The 24360-nt window shown below is 46.9% G+C and overlaps 1 protein-coding gene across 1 annotated transcript in view; it reads left to right on the forward strand.

Moving 5' to 3' along the window:
- TIE1 (tyrosine kinase with immunoglobulin-like and EGF-like domains 1) overlaps positions 1-24085 on the forward strand; it is a 37351-nt gene extending 13266 nt beyond the window's left edge. The window contains exons 5-23 of the mRNA XM_015406565.1: positions 2358-2489; positions 3511-3651; positions 10984-11112; positions 11526-11671; positions 13420-13564; positions 13972-14130; positions 14971-15108; positions 16289-16579; positions 17044-17334; positions 17692-17885; positions 18049-18259; positions 19244-19354; positions 19736-19926; positions 20563-20676; positions 20846-20916; positions 21323-21363; positions 22315-22411; positions 22566-22665; positions 23219-24085. Of these exons, the coding sequence (XP_015262051.1) occupies positions 2358-2489; positions 3511-3651; positions 10984-11112; positions 11526-11671; positions 13420-13564; positions 13972-14130; positions 14971-15108; positions 16289-16579; positions 17044-17334; positions 17692-17885; positions 18049-18259; positions 19244-19354; positions 19736-19926; positions 20563-20676; positions 20846-20916; positions 21323-21363; positions 22315-22411; positions 22566-22665; positions 23219-23290 (2774 nt within the window). The 3' untranslated portion in view covers positions 23291-24085. The remainder of the gene's footprint in view (positions 1-2357; positions 2490-3510; positions 3652-10983; positions 11113-11525; positions 11672-13419; positions 13565-13971; positions 14131-14970; positions 15109-16288; positions 16580-17043; positions 17335-17691; positions 17886-18048; positions 18260-19243; positions 19355-19735; positions 19927-20562; positions 20677-20845; positions 20917-21322; positions 21364-22314; positions 22412-22565; positions 22666-23218) is intronic.
- Positions 24086-24360: the final 275 nt, after the last annotated feature.

Consider the following 24360-nt stretch of genomic DNA (forward strand, 5'->3'; position numbering starts at 1 on the left):
GGGAGCTGCTTCTGGAGGCCTGGAGCCCTTGGGAATACTCCCCCCCCCCGCGAGTATCGTGGGTCCTGCTTCTTGTAAAATATATTTATTATGAAACTTTAAATATTCTTTTTTGCTGCCTATTTAGTTCTGTGACTATCTATTCATATTAATTCAATTTAATCAATTAATTAAATCAATTCACTAAGTTTCTCGTGGTCTGTGTTATTTTCCTTCTCCATACATTCAAATGGTTGGTGTAGGTCCTCTCACTCAGGCTGCGATCACACACACTAAATAATCCACCTCCAATCTACTTTCAATGCACTTTCCAACTGGATTTTACTGAGTGAACTGGCAAAATCCAATTCGAAAGTGCATTGAAAGTGGGTTACTTAGTGTGGGTGATTGCATCCTTAGTGGACTGTTTTGTTCTAGAGCAGGGGTGTCAAACATAAGGCCCGGGGGCCAGATCAGGCCTGTCCAGGGCTCTTATGCGGCCCGTGAGCTACGGATACAAGGGAGGAAGTGCTGGGGGGAGTGGGCTGAGCCACTCTATTGTGGCTTCAGCACAGCAGAACAACCTTGTCTACAGCAGTCAAGCATCGTGGGAGCATCTGCCCAGAGCTGCACTGCGGGCTCTCCAGTCCGCCTAGGTGGGTTTTCCTCCACCCCTCTCCCAGCCCATGGAGCCTTGCAGTGAGGATACACCAACTTGGAGCTTACCAGCTGCTGTGCTTTATACAGTTTCTTTCTCTGGTACCTGGCATTATGTTTTATGGCACACATGGCCCACGCAAAGTGGCATTTATGTCAGATCCAGCCTCATAACAAATGAGTTTGACACCTAGAGGGACTGTTGTGAAGAAGGAAAATAACACAGGCCATGAGAAACTTAGTGGACTGTTTTGTTCTAGAGGGACTGTTGTCTGACTTCAGAGGATAATACTAAGTGCAAAAGTATACTGTATATTGAGGAATTGTTGGATTATGCTTTGAAGGTTTGTAATTGGGGATGTTGATATATTATACTTTAGAGCTTTGTAATTGGAGATGTGCTTAGAATGTTTTTTGTTAATCACTTTGAGCTTATGAATGGATGGAATTTATATATAATATATATGCATAGAACTAAGACAACAAAAAAGAGTATTTAAAGTTTCATAATAAATACATTTTTATTTAAAGGAATATAGAATACAGTTACTCACTAGGGAACCTAAACACAACATTTCTTATGGGACTTTCATCACTGATTTAAAACATAAGGGTGGCCTGGGAGGAAAAGGTTAAATCTCATCTTCCCAAATTCACTCTTTTCCAAAGCAGCCACCTGGGACTGCTAATTAGTACTTAAAAACCACAGACAATCCTATACACAGATCTGTACAAAGACACCCCCTTTGCTCCATCTCAAAGGGGAACTCCAGGGTGGCTGTGGGTGGATGTGTTTGTGCAGATACTCTTCCCACGGCCAATCCGGGGAGGGGATGGAGCTAAGTTCAGGCTGTGGCTGAGTGGTAGAACATCAGCTTGTTATGCAGAAGGTCCCAGGCTGAATCCCTCTACCTAAGACCCTGGAGAGCAGCTGCCAGTCTGAGTGGACAATACTGATCTTGATGGGTCAAAAGGACTGATTCAGTATAAGGCAGCTTCATGTGATGGAGTTAAGCTCTATATCCCTCCCCTTAAGCCCTTTAATGGACCATTCCCCTCCCAGATGAGCTGTGGTGCTTTCAGCACAGCAGCTTAGATGTGAAGTAGGCAAGGGGAGTTACTAGGCCCTGGGGAGCAGTATAATTGTTGGCTGTCAGTGTTTCTGCACTGATAAGATGGAGGGATTGTGTGAGTTTGGGGGCAGGGACAGTGGTAAGCAGCTTGGGGACAGGGCATGTGGAACACCATCCCTGTTGCTGCTGCTTCCTCAGCTGGACATTTTTTCCCACCCCAGTGATAAACACGACTGTGTGAACTTAAAAACACCCCAAATCTTACAGCTCTTAGAAACTGTTATTAGGATATATAATGGAAAATGTACTTAGTGCAATAATGCAGCAATACATAGCATTTTAGTATCATTTTTAATGAAATAACTATGCAACTGGGACATACAGTAGATTGTTCACATGACTTCATTTAATGTGGTTTGGAAATTACATCAGAATAAATGCCTTGTGCTATGTCTTGTGCATGTGGAAAAGATAGTGGGGGTACATACAACCACTTTCATTTAGTGCAACCAGAGACTGAGGAATACTTTTAACACTTCTGCAAACTGTTGTGCAGGCAGAAATCTTCGATAGGATCCAACCTGATGACTGCACTGTTATCTTTGCTCCCCGTTGCTGACTGAGGACTTCTGTCTCTGTCTCTTACAGGTTGTGCTGCAAAGAAATGGGGTGTCCTTTGTGACAAGGACTGTTCCGACTGCCTGAATGGAGGAATATGCCACCATGTTGTGGGAGAATGCATCTGCCCACCAGGTTTCATGGGTACCCGCTGTGAAAAAGGTTAGAAGTACCACAATGCTGAATTGGTTGAGAAACTATATTTTTGCTCCATGGCTGAAGGCTGTGAATGTGCTGGTTTTCACAAAGAGTAGCTGCAACTGCCTCGTGCTTCTTCAGTAATGGAACCTAACTGTATGCTGGATCCAAGGCTCTGTTTATCCATCAACATCATATGAAGTCCATATCACCCCCTTATTCTTCTGATTTCCATGCTCCCATATTGGACCCACACCTTATGAGATGCAAGCACATCATACTCCCCTTTCATATATGTCCCAGGAACAGTTTACCTCTAGAGCGTGCCTTCACAGCCATTATCCATGCTACCCATTTAGCACTGGACTGGAATCATGTAAAATGCATACAAAGAGCATTGATTTTGCTTTGAAACTGGAAATCCAGACATGTAAATTGTATGGCCAATGCTGATACCTGGCTGAAACTTTTTTTGTTATGTGGGCTGCCAAGAATGGAAAGGGGCCAGCACAATACAAGAACTTCTGTCCATGTGTACCACAGGATTCAGGTACAATTCAGATCCCTTTCAAAACTTTCATGCAGATGTGACTTTAAGGACAGGAAAAATACTAGCTTCCCTTCTGCTTTACTTGTACCACCCCTGTTCCACATTGAAAAGAATGCTGCTGGTGTGCTGTCTTCAAAGCTTTCCAGTAAATGGAACAGGCACAACTTTCCTCTCTACTTCCCCTTGGCTAGGAAAGAGACATGCACTATGGAGAAAACTCCTCAGATCTAGGCAGGCATCTCTAAGCAACTAGAAGTGGGTAAAAGACCATGAAGTCCCATGGCCTGGAACTATGCCAAAAGAACAATTGGAGAACAGGGGCTTGGGCTTGGGCTTGGATTTGAACCCAAAGATCAAAGCAAAGGGAAATAACACATTTGGAGACAGGTGTTGATATCAACTATATAAGGCTGAAGGAGCAGGACATAAGAGTGTACGAGTTAGTAATGTCTGTAGTGGATGCAGATCCCTGACAGGCATCTTCTTGCCTTTCAGTTTGTAAGGAAGGCTGGTTTGGGCGGAACTGCCGGAAACAATGTCCAGGTGAGCAGGGCTGCAGGGGGCTGGCCTTCTGCCTACCTGACCCGTATGGCTGTTCCTGTGCTGCTGGATGGAGTGGTCCCCAGTGTGGTTCAGGTATGTCTGACTACATTTTCCATCTTCTGTTCAGCCTTCTAGGGCTATGACACTTTGGTGCATTACAGTTCTAGATGAGATGGGTGTGTGTGTGTGAAGAAGCTTGCCTGCTCAGAAAGAGAACAGCATGGGGAACTTTGTCTTCTGATCCACAGGACCAAAGCACATCCTTGTTTCTTTCTCCTTATAATATTTGGTAACATCAAAACAAACTTGCTTGAATATTGGGGGGTGCAGCCAGACCATAAGATTCTTATACTAGTAACCATGCCTAGCTTTACAAAGACTGTGTGACTCATTATCCAGATGCCCATCATACAATTTCTTAATCAGCTGAAGCCTCAAGCAGCTCAAATGGATGCAAAGGGGCAACAGGGTACAGCCTGTAAAAATACAGTGATAGTAGCTGGGATCTGACTATCACAGTATAAGAGATATTTATCACGTCAAATCCACATTTTGTTTAAGTGCCCTTGGACTGGAGAAAGTTAAAGTCTACTGTTATCAAGGGAAATGTCCGAAGACTGGAATGTGCCTCAAATGCCAGTTGCCAGTGCATTCTGAACAAAACTTTCCTTATGTGCGACTGGAAGTTGTAAAATGAACTTTTGCTTCTTCTGTATCAAAAAAGTAAAGTGAGAATTGAACAATAAGCTCTTCTAGTGTTCTGTGAAATGTGGTGAAGCCTTGAGTAAGGAGAACTGGTCAGGAAACTTGAATCTTAGGATAATATTTAGGGAATCAAATTTCAGTCCTCACAACATCAAAGTTTTCATGTCAGCTTGCTGTTCCATAGTTACAGCTCGCATTGTTGTTACTTGTCACATGACTTCCTGACAATATGTATGTAGAAAGAAACTCCAGAGCCCCTCCTCCACCTCAGACACACACCCTTGCTTAGTACTTCCCTGCAGCTTTGGTTGCTTTCTCTGCTGGGGCTCTCTCTGCTTGGCTGAGAGAGTAGCTTCCTCCCTTTGTTTCTTTGGAATCATTTCCCTCCCATTTGGACCCAACATGAAGGTCCTTGAGAGCAGGAAGCTCTGCAGCAAAGAGAAACTTACAGGAATCCCTTCTTGTCAATGCTTGCCTGAAACACAGATAGGGCTGTTTACATCTTATCCTTCTCTTTCAGCCCACACTTAATCTGTAAAGACGAAATCAGACATATTTTAAAGCACTAATTGTCATTTAGGAATCTACCCCACTTCATTTTATACACATTTCCCTTACTCACAAATTGTGCATTTCCTGTCTTGAATGTCAGCATACCCACTGCAGCTTGTGTAGCAGAATACATTCAACCACCTGTTTACCCTGCCTGGATTTCCATATTGCATTTAGATGCAGATTAGACAGGTATCCTTTTAGCCTGTCCTTCTATCATTCTTTCAATGCCTTCGATAAAACAGAAGTCCAGTGGCACCTTAAAGACTAACAAAATTTAATCCAGCATAATCTTTTGTGAGTCAGAGCTCACTTTATCAGATGCATTAATCAGGGGCTTTTCCACATGGTTTTTTCTCTGATCAGTTATGGCCCCATACTACTTTGGTTTATCCCCTGATTTCCACATGCAATTTTGTACCTTTAGTTTTCACTTGGGGGGGGGGGGGGTGGGGGGGAGCGCGCAGGTTCCTTTGAGACCACTTTTATCCTGATGTTTTTCTGGAAGCCAATTTTGAGTCAGGTTTTCCCTTGTGCATAAAGATTCTGTCAGTTTTCCTTGCCCTGCCCATCCCCCACCTCCAGCCCACTCTACGATGATTGAACTGTCCCGGTCAAACCACTTCCTCTCCTCCTCCCCTCCCACCCTGCAGACTAGTGATTTCTTTTTCTTTTCTTTTTTTAAAAAGGCACTAAAATATCAATATATCACTAGAACATTGTAACAATAGGCTTAGAAGGTTCTCTGAATTCTCAGCTTTCATTTTTTAAAAAATAAGTCACTAGCCACATCCCTTGCGATATATCTCTGTGAGGCATATCTCTAGCCAGGCCCATAGCTACAGTGGAGCATTTCAGGGCTCTGCCCACTCACATGTGAGGCATGCCCCACAACAGCTGCTGCCTCTCTCCCCCCCTCCTGCCCCTCCCTCCCCTCCTGTGACATTAAAAGGGCCCTCCAGCTGATTGACGGCAGCACGTGGCCCACCAGTCAGCTGGAGGGCTCTTTAAGTCTTGCAGCCGCCTGTCAGGCTCCTTAGTAGGATCACACCACACACCAAGGATTCTTAAGAAGATAAGGGCTTAATGATAGTCCATTGCTAAAGAACGAGTATACAGCTTGTATCAGGAATGACCTGCAATATGATAGCCACTGACTTATAGTAAAATCAAACGTCCCCCCCGTAAGCAAAAGCCAATGATTACATTTTGCACGTGCAGGCAAGCAAACGGCTGTGCACCCAAACGGTTAAGATTCCCAGGCCGGGCATCTGTGCAGCTGGAAGAAACAACAAGATCAGCAGCGAAAACCCAGACAGGATGAGCTGGCGTGCCAAGTAGAGAGCGCCAACTTGATAGCCCCCGCCTCCTTGTCTCATACGGACCAGTTCCTCTCAGTGTCATTAAATTTGCGGGACACATATGCAAGGGGATGCAATCTTCCATCCTCCCATCCTCCCCTTCTTGCAGAATCGTCCCCCCCCATCGCAACGTCAGACGCACTGACCTGCACAATAAACTTTTTGAGTTCGTTTGGGTGGGCTAACACTGGTTCGGCCTTTGAGTCATTCGAACGCCTCTTGGCATTCGCTAGTCCAGTTCAATCTAGCCCCTGGCCGGTCCCTTCCCCTTGGTCTTTAATAAATCCATGAGCAGTAAACTCACCTGGGCGAAATTTGCGAGAAATGACCGGTAAAAGTTCATGAATAGTTGCAGGGGTCATTTCGTAGAAAAAGAGCTAGGGGGACTCATTAACATAACTAATTAGCATATGCCACACCCCCTGACATCACCGGAAGTGTGTCATAAGGCCACGCCCCCTGACATCACTGGGGTTCCCATTCCTAAGGTGGAGGCAGGGGATCTCCCCCTTTCATGGGCTCCTGCCTGCCACCTGCCAGCTGGCTGGCAAGAGGAAAATCTCCCCACCCCCAAAACTGCACAATGCACTGACGTCACCCGGCTGGGAAACCTGCTCGCTCGTCCGCGCCCAATGCAGCGCGCCCCGCCTCCTCCCCACAGCCGGTGGCGACCTCCAGCGGGCACCAGCAGGGAACTCCAGGCCCCGCCCTCCCGCACCTCACCCGGGGGGATGGCGTCCCCCCGCGTCCCCCCCCAAATGACCCCTGAATAGTTGCCTCTGGGTTCAAGGGGGCTCCCACCCCACTACATCCCTGACTTTATCAGGATTCATTTCCAGACCCCTCTGTGAAATGTGGTAGCCCAGGAAGTCAATCTCAGAGCAATGAAACTCACATTTGGACAGCTTGGGGAATAGATCAGGATATCATCAAGGTAAACAATCACTCCCTTGAACAAGTGCTTGTGCAACACTTCATTAATGAGGTTCATGAAGACCCTAGGGGCTCCTTGAAGTCCGAAGGGCATCACCCTGTATTCGAACTGCCCAAGCAGGGTATTAAACGCAGTCTTATATTCGTCCCCAGCTTTTATGCGGACACGAAACTAAGCATCCTAGAGATCAAGCTTAGAGAAAATTTTCCCCATTGCCACTTCTGCTAAGAGGTCCTTCATGAGCAGTAGAGGGTATGCATTGGTGGTGGACACAGCATTCAGGCCCCTATAGTCCGTGCACAGCCTCAATTCCTTCTTTTTCCGGAATAAGACCGAAGCTGCAAAAGGGGAGGATGCAGGTCGATGAAACCTCGCGCCAAATTCTTGTCAATGAACTTATGCAATTCCTCTTTCTCCTGAGGACTCATTGCATACAATTTGCCTTTGGGCAATTTTTTGTCGGGGATCAATTCAATGGCACAGTCTGAGGGTCGATGGGGGGGCAATTTGTTCACTTCCTCTTCTTCAAATACCCGAGACAGGTCCTGGTACTCTAAGGGGATAGAATTTAATTCCTCAGTAGCTAAGCAAACTCAGTGAGGTTCGTTTGGTGGCGGCCCCCCCCACGGGGCTTCCCACACATGTGCTTGGCATTTTGGGGAGATGAATTTAACCACGCCTTCATCCCACAGAATGTATGGATCATCATCATGGAGCCACGGGCTTCCTAGTACCATGGGGAACCAGGCAGCTGAGGTGATAACGAAAGTCCTGTGTTCCAAATGAGGCCCCATCCCCATTCTTAAAGGCACAGTCTCATATTTGCAGGGCTCTTTCATAGCTGACCCATCCATCTGGGTAAATACAATGGGATCTGCCAGCCAGATTACTTTCGCCCCTAACCCCGTTACTAATGAAGGGTTTATTAAGTCCCGGCCACACCCCGAGTCTATCAATGCTCGTACCTGAACATGGGTGCCCAGATCCAGGTTCTGCACAGTCACTGTTACAAAAAAGAGGGAAGGATATCCGGTCACCATTTTCGGCGCCTCGGAATTCGGGACCTGCTGCTCCACGCCGCTTAGTGCAGGTCCACCTCATTTCCCACTGGCTGATCCTCTTCTTCGCTGGATGAATCCAGATCCGCCTCTGCAACGCTGGCTTGAAGGGCTTTTTGGCTCTTCGGTTTGAACGATGTCTTCTTCACTGGGGTGTCTGCCTGTCGCTTTTCCAGGGCTTTCTTCATGGCTCCCTGGCTCCCTCCTTCCAGACAAGAGGCTGCAAAGTGGCCCGCCAAGCCGCATTTTAGACACAGACTTTGCTTCATGTGTTGGTCCCTCACCCCCTCCTTCTTCGGCAGAGGGGTTTTAGGCTTCGGTGACGCTAAGATGGTCTTACCCACAGAAGTGGCATTGTCCATCTTGATGGTCCTCAGTCGGCTCTCAACATCCACTGCTTCGCAAATCCATGCATTTAGGGACACTGGGTTAACACTATGCAGGACCATTTCTCTGACCTCAGGGTGTAATCCCAGTCAATATTGTTCCACCAGGACCTCATCCGGCCAGCCCCAGATCTTGGCCACCTGACGCTTGAACTCCTCTTTGTACACTCTAACCGATAGTTTTCCTTGCTTGACGGTTCGCACTGAGCTCTGAGAGCCCACATAAAGGCATCCACTGACTGGAGTTCCGGTCCATCAGTGTTGTGCAGATTTACATACCAGTCTGCTGCCTCATCTCTCAGCCGGGACGTGATATAGTCCACCCAGCGCTCTCCAGTCGGAAACAGGTGGCCCCAATTCATCACGAATTTCTGGGCACAGACCACAAAGAAGGGCAATTTCTCCGGGGTACTATCAAAAGTAGTATCCAAAGGCTCAGTGAGGTGATGCACATCTCGGCCTGGCACCATGTTCATGGTTGTCCGGGTACCGGGGCTTGCGTGGGGACTACCTGGGCCTGTACTTGAGGTGCCGGCTGTGGAGGACCTCGACATTGCATTTCCTGTTGCACTGCCCCAGCTACCATAGCCGGTAACTTCTTAAAAGAGTCTTCAACCATCTGCAGCACCTGGTCAAAACCTCACTCAAGTAAATCCAGTCGGGTGCCGACGAACTCCTCTTGGTCCCCTTCCCCTCCCACAGCCCCTCCGACTTCCGTTGCATAGTCCCTAGGTCGGGGAGGGGGTTGGAAGAAAATATTGTTATTTTAATTGATATCCGCTCTGAAGAAAAAATGCAAACTTCCATGCCTTTCTCTAGAGAAGCTGCAGCAATTAAATGGGGAGAAAGAAAAGGACAGGGAGAATTTTCTCTAATATTAGCGAAAGTGGCAAGAGGTTTCCCCAACCTTGGTTACAGTCAGATGGGCAGTTTGGCCTAATATAGTTGTGTTACCCTAATGGATTAAATGGACTTATTCACACATTCACATCTGGCAGCCATTCCCCAGTCATAGTCACCCCATCGTATGACAAGTTGGATACGGAGTAAATAGCCACCAGAGACATGCATTACGGATCTCCATGCATTGATCCTGCGTTTCCGGATGTCTGAACGTCCCCAGTGTGCACTCAAACTGGTTTGCAAGTGTGCACATGCATACCAAAGAAATGTTCTTTAAAAACTCAAAGTTGTTACCAGACCACACACTCCGTGGTTGACGTACAGCACTAATTTGAATGTTCAACCATGGAAGAAGTGCGCGGTGAGGCTGGATCAGGGTGGGAGTCTAATTGAAAATCTCTATCACAAAATGCAATGAAGTAATTAGTGGTGCACCCAAACCACACCAACTTGCCAGTCTGACCGCAGCCTTTGTCAGTTTCATTGGCAAAGCTGAGAAGGGATGGCCAAGGAAATCTGCATCAATATAACTGACCAGGCTTTCTCTGGCACTTCCTGGAGGGAGAAATTAAAACATGAAAAAGCCACTTTCAGAGGGTTATACCAAAAAATAGCAGGTGGAAGACTCCATATAATCTTCAGAAAGAACACATCTGTTCATGGTTGACACAATAACATGGAGCCCGCACGCGGGGAGGGCGGGGTATAAATACAATTAAATAAATAAAATAAATACCTCTGAATGCTAGTTGCTGATCGGCTGGTCAAGGACAAAACCTTGAGGTGAAACCTCACAGCCTCAGGGTAATGTTCTATCAGCAGTCTCCTTAACTAACCCCCCCTCCCAGGTCTAAGATCAAGAAGTCAGCCCTGCAAGGTAGGACACTTGCAAGCCGAATCCCAAAAGACAATTATTCTGGTAGCTGTAGCCAATCAAGCTGATGTACTGGATTCAAAGCCCCAAAATACCACAAAATAAGGTTTATTAAAGGAATGTGCAGGAATATACAAAATAAGAGCAGTGTACAGAAAGGATAAAATCATAAAAGCTAAATATCTAACCTAAGCCCATTTACAAGCATTGGTTTTCTAAATCCAGATGTTACTTGACTAAACTGAGTCCAGAGTCCAAACCAGGTGTCCTGGCCATCATGGCCCACCGGGTCTAGAATCAAGAGATGCCCCAAAGATGTATGTAATCAGTTGCTGGGAAGCTTTTCTCCCCTCCTTGTAGATGGCCTTCCAGGGGTTTCTACCTGTCAGTTGGGAAGAACAGGATGCTGGATTATAGAAGGGCCTCTGCTCTGAACCGGCAGGGCTCTTCTTATTTTTGTAAATGTTGAAAGGTGATAGTAAATTCATGCATGTGATGGTACAAGCACATTCAAGACCGCTCTGGTGAGGAGATAGGTTCAAATGCACTTTAAGTAGCATGTGTGACATCTGTCCGATATTCTAGACCCATGAACTCTGTCTCTGGAGACATGTTCCCAGGCTGAACTCGGCTTCTTGTATTCTTCCCACAGCTTGCAACCATAGGACCTATGGCCCTGACTGTGCCCTGGAGTGTCACTGCCAAAATGGAGGTACTTGTAACCGGTTCAGTGGTTGTAGTTGCCCATCTGGTTGGCATGGACAGCGTTGCGAAAAGTCAGGTAAATGCACCTTGGAATATGTACTGCATGTGCAATAGCTGCAGTTGGTCATAATATCAAAAGGCAGAGGCACTGTTTAATGGGCAGCTATAGATGAAAACAGAATAAAGATAGGGTTGCCAGGTCGCCCCTGACCAGTGGCAGGGGATGAGAGTGTAGGGTTGCCAGATCCAGGTTGGGAAACTCTTGGAGATTTGGGGATGGAGCCTGGGGAGGACAGGGTACAAGGCCATAGAACCATTTTTTCCAGGGGAACTGATCTCTGTAGTCTGAAGATGAGCTGTAATTCCAGGGGATTCCCAGATCCAACCTGGAGCCTGGCATCCCTAGGAGCTAAAACACACTGAACCTTTTAGCATTCTTTGTTATTAATATTGCAATAACTAATTTTTATTATGATGTCCTGTGCCAAGACCGGATCCCCCAGATCATCAACTTGGTCTCATACCTGGAGTTTAATCAAGGCTCTCATCCTGTAATTAGCTGTGTGGCAACAGGCAACCCGCTCCCTGTGCGTGACAGCATCGAACTGCGCAAGGCTGATGGAACAGTGCTCATGGTAAGGCACCATAATGACTTAGACCAGGCCCTGCCCCAGGCCCGTAGCCAGCATTTTAAAAGTCGGGGGGCATTTAAACTTCTTAGGGAGCACTGGCTAATCAAATTAAAGAAACATCTGGTTCTTTCCCTGCACCTGCCGCCACTCAGGTGTCGTGGGCTGGATGGGAAGTCGTGGGGCCTTGCTAGTAAGTCAGGGGGCCTAGCCCCAAGATGCCCCACTATAGCTATGGGCTTGCCCTGTCTAGTTCCAGGGTCCTGGGTGTGGACTTCCTGCTCCTTCTGTATCTGCTTATGACCTAAATCATCTTTTCTCTGCAATTCCCCCCCCCCCCGCAGTTCAGCCTCTGAGCTCTTCTTCCTGTTCATCAATTGAAAGGTTATTAACTCATGTTTATTGATACTTGTTAGCAGGACCACCCAAGTTCATAAATAAACATAGGAAGGATAAATAAGAGGACCATGGAAAGCCTAGTGACTGGATCACAGGAAGTACATAAAGCTCCATTCAGACATCATACTAATCACAGTTAAAATAAACCATGGGTTTGCATTATGTCTGAATCAAGCCAAAATATTTTGTATATTTAAATATTTTAGCCTGCCTTTGTTTCTGTAAACAAGAAACTTCATCGTTCCATTCCACTCCCCTCTTTCCCATTACACAGCAAAGGACACATCTACACTTCATACCTTTTACAGTTTTATACCAGTTCAACATTTGGTTTTGGATTTGTATTTTACTGTTATATTTTAGAATCTGTGGCTCTGCTGCTGTAAGCTGCCAACTCCATTGTTATGGAGCAAGGCAGGGTACAAGTATTTTAAAGAAATAAATTAACCTGGCTTCCTCCAAAGAATCCTGGGAACTGTAGTCTGGTGAGGGTATTGAGAATTCTCTGTTAAACATTTCCAATCCACCTTGCAGAACTACAGTTCCCAAGGAAAGAAAGTCAGTGTTTATTAATATGTGACCAAAGCTTCCATCTTGCATCTACATGAAGAAGTAAGAGCCCCTGAATTTATTATGAGATGACAACCCTTCTATTACCCCTGAACATGTTAAACAAAAGCAAGAAGAAAAAGTAAGCGACAAGGTGAACACATTGGAAAAGGTGAACTGAAACCTTTGCTCTTGTTGTTCTACATCTCCTACAATGTTAGGCCCACATGAAAGGCTCCATTATAGAAAAAAAAGGACAGGGCTGAAGGAGGAAGAGGGCAGGACCTTAGCAACTGTCCTAATGCAAGCACTATTACATCAGAACAGTCGAAACAGATTTTACATTTCTGGAGCCTTGACTGTCCTGACCCAGACTTGAAACACAGCCTAGCAGTTTCTGCTGTCCTATGCCATAAGTGGGATTTTATTTATTTATTTACTTTATTTTTTCCATCTTTCTCATGGAAACTTAAGGCATAAAATGGTATAAAACAATGTAATCAAGTAGCAAGAGGCAACTGTCAAGCAATGCAATTGGACTACAGAAATTTAGCCCCAGACATTCTCTTTGCTTATCTAAATAAGTTCATGAGGACAACAAATTCCCAGGATACCCAAGTCCTGCTCGCTGCCTTAAATATTTCTGCATGTTGGTGCTGTTAAGAGTGGGAATAAGGCTAGCCTCCCTTTGTACCCCCAAGGAACTATTTCCCCCCACGATTACATGAAAGTAAGATACTGGGACAAGAAATAACTGTGATATTCTTTTTGGTAAATAAATCACTGTGTTATTCTTTTCTGCCCAGCCCATCAAAGCTATAATGGAAAAGGACATGACTACCTGTGAATTTCGGGTGCCACCACTTGTCCTCTCTGACAGTAACTTCTGGGAATGCCGTGTCTCTACCACAGGCGGGCAGGACAGTGGCAAGTTCAAGGTCACTGTAAAAGGTAAGAAGGCAAGTCAGGTGAAATTTGGGGGACTGAGCTGTGCCATCCTCTGCTTCTGGGAAATACAAAATCATAATGGAAAGCATCTTTGGCTGCACAGGGCTGAAATGTCACCACATAGAGAGTTTGTAAGATTAAAAAAAGGAGACATTGACCCAAACTCTTGAGTGACTCTCTTAAGATATCTGTCCAGATAACATGTGAGTAATACCTCTTTGATGTGGTATTAATTTTCAAGTTAAGAAACCTGGAAATCAATTGGAGATGTGATTGCATGACAAATGGGTGGTGTGGATCTGTTTTAATGGTTCAAAACCCTTTCCCCAAAAGACAAAGGGAATACCTGCATGCCCTTTGCAACTTTGCTCTTTGAAGGTTCTCCAACATTGGTCGTGTTGTTTCCCTAGTGCCTCCTGTCCCACTCAGCCCTCCCAGGCTTCTAGCCAAGCAAAGTCGGCAGCTTCTGATATCCCCTGTGGAACATTTCTCGGGTGATGGGCCTATCATCTCTGTCAAGGTTCTTTACAGGCCAAATGATGACACATCTCATTGGTCATCCATTGTAGGTAAGGGGTTTAATGCACCTGGCTAGAGCTCTCATTCCATACCTGTGCACTCACTGCAGGGCTCTCTCCAGCCTATGCCTGCTATAGCTGCAGTTCTCAGCTATACAGAAAGGGTCCCAGGAGAGGCCACTGAGCGAAGCAAAATATTATCAGTTCAACTGATCGTGAAGGTGCACAGCTTCTCCTAGAATGTGCCACTACATGGCAAGGTCCAGCTGGCATATTTGCATAGTAAAGAGCAGGAAGGTATAGATCATCTTTCTTGCATGGCTATCGGTGATTTCAGAAACCTAGTATAAACATGTTTTGAACTGCCTCTCTATTTTTGAGATATATGCACCAGCAGCATGAGAAAGGTTGAAAAGGGTTTTCAATTACACTTGCTAATTTGCTAATTGGCTTCAAAGACAGCCATGGCACTGGAGAGGCATTGGTACAGAGGTTTCCCTGTTGTAAGCAAGAGAAGAGAACATTAGGTATGGCACAAAGAGCAGAGAACTTTGGCCCTGACCTGGGTAGCCCAGGCAAGCCTGATCTCGTCAGACCTTGGAAGCTAAGCAGGGTTGGCTCTGGCTAATATTTGGATGGGAGGCCTCCAAGGAATAGGAGGGTTGTGACACAGAGGCAGGTGAAGGCAAGCCACCTCTGAACATCTCATGCCTTCGAGCCCCACTTGACTTAATGGTGATGGCTTGAGTTGATGGGGGGGAAGAGCACAGAGCTTTGGATCCCCCACTAAACCCAAGCAAAGGGTCCTGCCCTGTGGTTCTCTGTAGTAGAAACATGTGGACAAGCCTAGCATGAGACTCTCCACTAATGGGTCTGTAATCTGATCAACAGTTGACAGTATCCAGAATATCACCCTGATGAACCTCCGCCCTGTCACCGCCTATCTTGTTAAAGTTCAGCTAACACGCCCTGGGGACAGAGGAGAAGGTGCCATGGGGCCTCCAGCTGTCATGGTAACAGACTGCCAAGGTGAGTAGCCGATGTTCCAAGGGCAGGGTTGCCAATCTCCAGGTGGGACCTGGACATTCCCCAGGATTTAAACTGATCTCCAGACTACAGAGATCAGTTCCCCTGGAGGAAATGGCTGCTTTAGAGGTTGGACTCTGTGGCCTTATACCCCACTGAGGTCCCTCCCCTCCCCAAACCCAGGCTCCACTCCCAAATCTCCAAGAATTTCCCAAGCCAGACTTGGCAACTTAAGGTACTGCATAGTTTGGAGTGCATGTGTTTGTATGAAGGCAATAAGGAATGCTGACATCAGAGAGCTGGTTCTGTGAGCATGGAATCAGGTAGTGTTGGGGGTCTCTTCCTTCTCGTTTGTTCTTAGCAGCTGTGGCCTACAGGGTGCAGAGAAGGAAATGTCCCTCTTTGTGGAGGCCTTGTATGAGCCTATCAGGGTTTAGGCCTTGCTCTCCTTTCAACTGGAGATGATATATCCAGGGCTGAGAATATTCGGGGAAGAGACTAATTTGTCAATGCCAGGTCTTTATTTATTTATTATTCTTCAAGCATTAAGACCATTAAGAAACTTGAGGGAGAGACACAAAAGGAAGGGGAAGCTAATTGGCTGGCCTTCGTGGCAATCTCAAAACCACTCTTCCCCCAGGCATCCAGAGCAATGCTTCAAGGCTCAGTTAAACAGGGTGGCTTTTTTAAAAAAGGTGCTAAATAAACATAAATGGATGAACATGCTGTGTGCCTGAGGAAAACCGTGTTTATTAAAAAGCGATTTTCCCTCAAAGCATTAGGATAGGGTCAAAAATCCATAGCGGAGTTGGAACTAGATGGATGAGCCAATAGAGGAATAAAGATAGGGAGAAGCAGACCTCACTGCACAACAGAGAAACCTCTGGTTTATCTGTCTGCACCCTAAGAGAGTAAACACAGTGTATTAGAGGGTGATGAAAAAGAATGCCTTTTTGCAATCGTTGAAGTTGCAAGTGAGAGCATTCTGCCTTCTAGTTTTGTAAGACTTCCATGGCAGGGATTGTCACTTTCAAATTCTGTACAGCATCTAGAGCACTGTCGACACTAAATGATTGTGTCTAGCTGTGAGTTGCATTAAAACTGATTGAAAGTTGCATTAAAACTGAAGTGAAATGGTCTCATAATATCAGTCAAATTGACCTTCTTTATCTGTTTCATACAGAGCCAACAGCTAAACCTGTGATTGAAAGTTACTTTGTTGAAGGAAGAAATACGCTTAATGTGAACTGGAATTTACCCAATAGTGACAATGTGGCCACTGGGTTCCTAGTTCGGCTCTATGACTCAGCTATGGTGCTCATACATCAGGAGAACATCTCTTCCATCATTGTACAATCTGCCAAGATCCCAAACTTGAAGTTCAACAAGGACTACAGCCTGGAGGTGCTAGCCTATCACTGCACCAGACTGGGACCCCCTTCTGACCTGTACAAGGTCAAGATCAATAGCAAAGGTGAGTGATGAGATGTGCCTTTTTGGGTGTGCTCTGGTGAAAGTGGGAAGGATCCTTGACCCTAGGGTGGGTGGATCCTTGACCCTAGGATACACAGCACTGTGATTGCCAGCCACTCCTGAGCCCCATTGATCTGAAAAAGCCAAATTTATTTCCTTCTGTATGACATGGTACATTCCTGGCTCTCTAGATGCAACAATTTAAGCTCCTATGGAAGCATGAGCCCTTGATTTCTGGGTGTTGCCCTGGGAAGCTGAGCAGGGGCCCTGAGCACTCTGTCCTGCAGCAGCTGTTCATACTTTTCCAGTATCTTGGTGACCTTGCTATAATCAGCCCTCTCCCAAACAGGCTATTCCATGCCTTAAAGGGCCCCAAGTGCCCTAAGTTGGCATGACATGCATTCCCAGCAATTGGAGAGTGGATGGTAATTGCAGTTCCAACAGCTGTACCATTTGCCCCCCCAGGCCCCTCATCCCCACGGTCTCTCTCAATGGAGCCCCTTGCTGACAGCAACATCCAGCTCACCTGGCAACCTCCCGAGTACCCCAATGGTGGCATCATCAAGTACACTGTGGAGGTGCAACAGCTGGGGGGTAACAGTGAGCCTCAGTGGGTGGACACAGACAACGGCTGGGAGACTACAAAGATCATCACGAGGCTCAACGCCAGCACATCCTACCAATTCCGGGTGCGAGCCAATTCTCATGTGCCAGGCGAGTGGAGCAAGCCTGTGAAAGGTGCAATTCTAGGTGATGGTGAGTGGACTCAGGGCAAGTTTGGTTGGCTGTCCTAGTGGGTAGGATTCAAGGGGGAAATGCTTTGCAGTGGGGAGAATGCTGGCATGAATAAGCCACCATCATCCCTACAGGACACCCCAGGCACACCCAGTAGTCAGGCTGGCCGGCATGCCAGTACAACTGGCTCCTGGCAAACAACAAATTGCAGCAGTCCAGATCTGAAGCCCTGATCCCCCTGGGCTGGCCTGGCAAATAGCCAAAGAGCCCGTGGAAGGCAATGACTTATGTCTTTGCTGTGCTTGGTACTTGACAGGACTGTCTTCATCACAGCATCAGGCACAGCTACAAAACATCTTGTTTCCACCTTTCCTGCAGGAGCCCTGAGCCAAGTGCCCACTCTGGAAAGCAAGAATGTGTCCCCATCCAATCTGGACCAGCAGTTACTGTTAGCCATTGTGGGTTCTGTCTCTGTCACCTGCGTGACAATACTCTTTGCCCTCCTTGCCCTTTTCCTCATTAAGAAGAACTTCTTCCACCGGCGTCGCACTTTCACCTACCAGTCGGGATCTGTGAGTGATATTGTCCCTGACCCATCTCTCCTCTGACCTTAACTCCAAAAGCTTCTTCCCTAAGAATCCCACCCCCCACCCATTGGGCATCCTTATTTTACGAGCTTCCTTCCCTGCTGTGTGCACAATGCTTCCCATAAACTCTCCACAAACCTTCTCACAGGGGGAAGAGACCATTCTGCAGTTCAACTCGGGCACACTGACTCTGATGCGTCGGCCAAAACCACAGCCTGAGCCACTCAGCTACCCTATTCTGGAATGGGAAGACATTAAGTTTGAGGACATGATAGGGGAAGGGAACTTTGGGCAAGTCATCCGGGCCATGATCAAGAAAGACGGCCTCCGAATGAATGCAGCCATCAAGATGCTGAAGGGTGAGATGCTGCACAAGAGTAAATGTAATGGACTTCAGTTACAGGAGACTAGATTTCAGTTGGACGTTAGGAAATATTTCCTAATGGTAAGATTAGGTCAACAGTGTAACCCATTGTTGGGGTGGGGGCTCTCCATTGTTCAAAGTCTTCAAGCAGAGGTTGGACAGGTATATTTTTTAATGTTCTAGATGTGTATTTAGAGTTGAATGAGATGGCCTACAAGGCCTCTTCCAACTTGAGACCACTATGACTATGATGACATAGGTGCAGGAACAGTCATACTCCCATGCTAGTGTGCAAGAGATTGACAGACCAGTCTGCTTCCCTGTTCTCTTGGTAGTGGGGTCTGGACGGAGTGGCGTACGCACCATACTTTCCTTTGTGTGCAGGGCAGCTGTCCAGACAAATGATGGACTCGACTAGACTCTCCTTCCATATCTGCTCACAAGGCAGGACTGATTTAAAAGTCCTTCCTCTCCTCCAGAAATCCTATACTCAGAGAGCTAGAGATATTTAACATAGAATTCTCAACAGTGAAATTACAAATCTGTGGGGTAAAACCCTGCCGGCCCTTGTACAACAGAGCCATTCCAAAAGAGGGAAAAGTACAAAGCACCGTGAAATTTTCCATGCTGGTTCTTATGGATAGACTGTGTGGCCAGGCAATTCCCTCTTACGCTGGCCGGTGGAGAGGTGGAGCTGATGTGTGCAGGAGCTGATGTGTGCAGATGCCACGTGACCATGCTTGAAAGCTGAAGTTGATCCCCTTGCCCTTTCACATTTACATGCAACTGGCCGTCATGAGTTTGCTGTCTCATAACATGTGACTGTGTCACAAAAGGGTAAAGATTCCCGTTGGGTAAAGGATGTTTAGCCTTTGGCCAGCTACAGCCAGCATATTGTCCACTGCTGTGCTCAGAGGAGGCTCCCTGCTGTGCTCCTCATGCTAGTCTGGCAGGTCTGGCATCGCTAACTCTGTTTCAGAATTTGCCTCCGAGAATGACCACCGGGACTTTGCTGGAGAGCTAGAAGTTCTTTGCAAGCTGGGCAACCATCCCAATATCATAAACTTGCTGGGGGCCTGTGAGAATAAAGGTAAGCCCCTTTGCCAACCAGCACAGCAAAGTCTCTCTTTCTTCCTAGCTTGCTTCTCTTTCCCTGCTTCTTCCGTCCTTGCCCCCCAAACATTTTGCTGCAGTTTCAGATGAGTCACAGTGCTGACACCACTGGTAAAAACTGACAAATGTGGTCCAGGTTTTCTGTAATCCTGCCTGCTTCCTCCCCACACGTACACCCTGCTTGGCAAAACCTGTTTTTGTTTAGAATGTCTGTTCATGCATAGGAGCATCTGGTGTATTATCACAGTTTCCTATGCGACGGATTTCATTATTCTTCCCCCCCCCCTCCACTAAGGTGCTTCAAAATTAGACAGTGCCCTGATGTGTTGTGTTCTGACAATCTCTGTCAATCTCCCAGGTTACCTGTATATCGCTATAGAATATGCACCCTATGGGAACTTGCTGGATTTTCTGCGCAAGAGCCGAGTCCTGGAGACAGATCCTGCTTTTGCCAGGGAGCATGGGACAGCATCAACCCTCACATCCCAGCAACTCTTGCAGTTTGCATCTGATGTGGCCAAAGGCATGCAGTATTTGAGTGAGAAACAGGTATGTCTGTCTCCATCTTGCTGCAATTGTCTGGGCTCATGTAATGCAGGGAAAGACTGACATTTCACTGACTGGGAAAGCTGGAGGGCCATTAGGAGTCAGGAGCCAAGTGTTCTCTGCTCAGCTTGCTCCAGGGTGGCTTTAAGGTCCCAGTCCATCCTGATGCGCCAGCTCTTCTGTGTAATCAGCAAGGAAAGTCTGTGTGGGCATCTGTACAAAGGGTGGGAGAAAGAGAGAGCAAAACAATGTATACACTTCCTGCCTGGGATGCTTTCCATGTACATAAAGTGGCAAATCCATCAACGAGGAGTGGATTTTAGGGCCTGTATGTAAGAGGGGCTGTGTATTTGGACTGGAGGGTTGGTCAGAGTGAATGGCATCGTGGATAAATATAAGAATCTGAGTCAGGAGTAGAAAAAGTTGGCCCAGTAGGGAGGGGGAGGGCAGAATGTGAAGTGGGTTTTGGTGTCTTGAGTGGTTCAGGTTTTGCCAAAGGGTTCATGAGAACTTTGTCGCTCAGGAGGCACCAAGATGCTGTAGCCTGGGCTCTTTGGTATCACTTCCTAAAGCCACAGCGTAGACAGAACACCTCAGCCTCTACCACTGCCAGTGCCTCTCTCTGCTTTTCTCTTCTAGTTTATTCACAGAGACCTGGCTGCCAGGAACATCCTGGTGGGAGAGAATCTGACTTCCAAGATTGCTGACTTTGGCCTGTCCCGAGGGGAGGAGGTCTATGTGAAGAAGACAATGGTGAGTCTGGGTCATAGTAATGTAGTTGTGGTAACTAGAATGCCCTTCGTTCTTTCCTCAGTTTTCTCATCTGTTCTGGGAAATGGGGACATGGTTTCATTTCATTTTTTTTCTTCGGCACCCCCACATAAAGCTGTCTGCTTTTCCAGTGGTTTGTCTCTTTTCGCAGGGCCGCTTGCCAGTTCGCTGGATGGCCATTGAATCCTTGAATTACAGTGTATACACAACCAAGAGTGACGTGTGAGTGATTTTTGCGTGGGGTTGGGAAGGGCAGTGTCCTCCTGTCCTGTGGGCAGCAGGCAGATGGAAGGATGCAGTTTGCCATTCTTCCCTTGGTCAGCTGGTAGGTGGGGCATCTGTGTTATCTTTTGGTCCTCTGCTGGCTAGCTGAAGCAGAAGAAATGCAATCACCAAGGCTACTCCCTAAAGAAAAGATTTCCCGCTGATCCAATCGACTGCATTTAAATAGATTTGCCCATACAAAAAAAAAAAGACATGTGGAATAATTTACAATGAATATTTGCTTTTTCATTCTATGTTACAGTAATATATCAGAACTGAAATAATCTCCAAGGAATTTTCATGTTCTACTGCAGAGTTGAATGAGCTAGAGGACCTCACCTTGTGTCCTGATTTTCTCTTGCAGATGGTCATTTGGGGTCCTCTTGTGGGAAATTGTCAGCCTGGGTAAGTTGAAGCTCTTGTCCAGTGAGAACACTTAGGGCTCTGTTGCCTATGCTGCCTTGTATCACATTTGGGTACCAATCTCATTCCGTACTTCTTGTGCATTTCTTCTGACCTGGGTGTGCAGCATCTGAGACTGTGTACATAGTTTTAGCAGACAGCTCAGTGCAGAAGTGTACTCACCACATTTGGGGCAGAAAGACCACTTCCTTCCCTAGACTAATCTTGGGGAAAACTTGTTTTTCCTGATTGGACCTGAAAGGGCTGTGCATATAATGCTGGTGGAGCAATGTTTGTGACCATAAGGAAGCCACCCGCCCTCTTCCTTGGAGCAGTTTCTCAAGTCTAAAAAGGCTGGTGTCTTTTTTAAAACATAAAATAAATATTTGCTCAGATAAGCATGTAAGGGGCTTTAGAAGTATGTTAAAGGTAAACAGCTACATTAGGGGTGGGGTGAGGAGAGAAAGTGTTCAATCGGGAGGTTGTATATGGGTCATTTGGGTAGCACAAATGGGCAGCAGAGCTCCCCCGCAATAGAAAAATATGCAGGCACTTCTGCATGGCATTCAAAGGGTCTTACGATGACTCCTGTTCAGGAAACAGAGACAAACTTGTGCCTGCTCTCCAGTGCTGCCAGCCAGAGCAAGAATCACCACTCTTTGGGAAGCAAAAGCCTAAGGTTAGCAGATATCGCCCAAGTGGAGTTGCTATCCTTCAAAGGACAGAGGAAATCCTTGCCCTGGACTCCATGTGTTCTATTCGCCCTTCCAGTGGCTGTACTTTGCACTATGTGTGTGAAGAGGTACATGTTGCATGTTCAGAGATGGACAGGTTTGGTGAGAACTTCAATACTGTGGCTTTTGTGCAGTAGCACCAAAAGTGCTGTGTGGGCATGCCAATGCTAATATACTGGTAAATACAGTTTCCTGTCTAATGTGATCTCTTCCTCCCTAGGAGGGACACCATACTGTGGCATGACATGTGCTGAGCTCTATGAGAAGCTTCCCCAGGGATACCGCATGGAAAAGCCCCTCAACTGTGACGATGAAGTGTAATGTGGAAACCCTTTCCTCCCCCAAACACACACATACATGCACATATGTGTGTCTCTCCCCAATTGTCTCCCACTGCTGCTGACTGGCAGACCAACATCCCTAATTCCTCCACATCTTTGTTTTGTTCTAATCCCTCTCACCCTCTTGCAGGTATGAGCTAATGCGTCAGTGCTGGCGGGACCGGCCCTATGAACGCCCACCCTTCTCCCAGATCTCAGTGCAGCTCGTCCGCATGCTGGAAGCCAGGAAGGTATCCCTGTCCAGTGTATTCCTGCCCTGCTGTGGACACGCACAAATATGCTGTGTTGTTAAAGTGTGTGCTGTGAAGTGTGGGGGAGGAGAAGGGTTCACAGCCAGACCAGGCAAGACAACACAGCCCAACATCACCACTAGGGTACCCCAGCCATCGTTATCACTCCCTCGGTCAAGACTTGCCACATTGCCAATTGTGAGGCCTCAACCTCCCTCGCTGAGGCAGGATGCAGGTGGCCTTGAGAGATTACAAGACGTTGGGTCCTCTGTCAGGCAGCGCCTCCAGAGCCCTGCTGCTATGACTAGCGCTATGAAATGAAGCTTGCTCTCAGCATGATCTCAATGTAAGGGGGGGGGAGAATTGGCCCATCATCTCTCTCCTTGTACCAACACACTGCACAGCCCCTTTGTGTCCAAATATCACTGTTGTCTTTTCTAGGAAGGGTTGAAAGTGAAGTGTACTCTCAGGTACTCACATGCTGGTGATGAGGAGGGAAGGGAAACAGCCTACTGAGGTGGCCTCTAATGTGATTTTCTCTTTCCTTTGGCAGGCCTACGTGAACATGGCCTTGTTTGAGAATTTCACCTATGCAGGGATTGATGCAACAGCTGAGGAGGCATGAGGGACCTGAACACTAACTCCCCACTTGGGGCACAAACAGGACACATACGGAAGAGGAACCTCCAGCACACATGCCCCAAGACATGCCTTCACTTTGCTACATGCTTTATGCTGGACACAGAGCATAAAGACACTTGGCTATCAAAGGGGCTCCTGCACAGACTCAGCCCTCTTGCCAACTTCTCCGTTCCTAACCATGAGGGCATGGACAGCACACATCACAAGTAATGCCAGGACACTCTTAAACTACAACGAGGCACAGACATTTAAAAAATGGTGCCCGGGGCTGATTTTATTCTACTTTTCCTCCAAGGAATTCTGAGTGGTGTGCATTGTTTATCCTGTCCACCGTTTTATAGTCAAAACAACTCTGAGGGGTAAATCTGAGAGCTTGTAACTGACCCAAGGTCACCCAGCCATTAATGGACAGAAGGTCACTAAAGTGAATTAGGATTTGAACCCAGGTCTCTCCAGTCCTAGTTCAATTCCATTCTTTGAGATTGTTTCCCACAGTCTTCTGTTTCTCTTTAATCAGGTACCTTGAGTAGTATCGCCCAATGTGGCCAAGCATATCCCCCATAATATTATAAATTGTCACACCCTTGATTAATCAGAGGAGTGATTTTTCCTCCTCCACTCATCTTTCATTTTTTTCTTTTTCATGGGCTCCCCCCTTCTTCTGCATGTTCTTCTGGATGTTCTTCTGTTGCAGGTGAATGTGTGTGCTGACCCTGAGCGGTGGCACAGGGGATTTATCCTCTGGTTAAACATCTGAGCTGAACAGGACTGCTGTCAGTTCGAGCCCCGCACTGGTGTGAGCTACCAGCCGTGTCCCCAGCTTGCCATCCATCCAACGGTTCGAAAGCTTCGGCGAGTAGATAAAATGGGTACCACTCCTTAGAGAGGGTGGGCACACTAAACCCCCGTAGGAGAGGTGTTAGCCGGCGAATGGAATGTCCAGCTCGGAAGCTCGGAAGCCTGATAAAAAGACCTCTTCGGCATTAAGAAGCCTGTAATGGGCCAATCTGGCCAGGCGGTGGCAGTGCGGCACTACGATTCAAAGCAGCCCAG

Source organism: Gekko japonicus, unplaced genomic scaffold (genome assembly GCF_001447785.1).
Source record: "Gekko japonicus isolate JY-2015 unplaced genomic scaffold, Gekko_japonicus_V1.1 scaffold115, whole genome shotgun sequence".
Lineage (NCBI taxonomy): Eukaryota > Metazoa > Chordata > Lepidosauria > Squamata > Gekkonidae > Gekko > Gekko japonicus.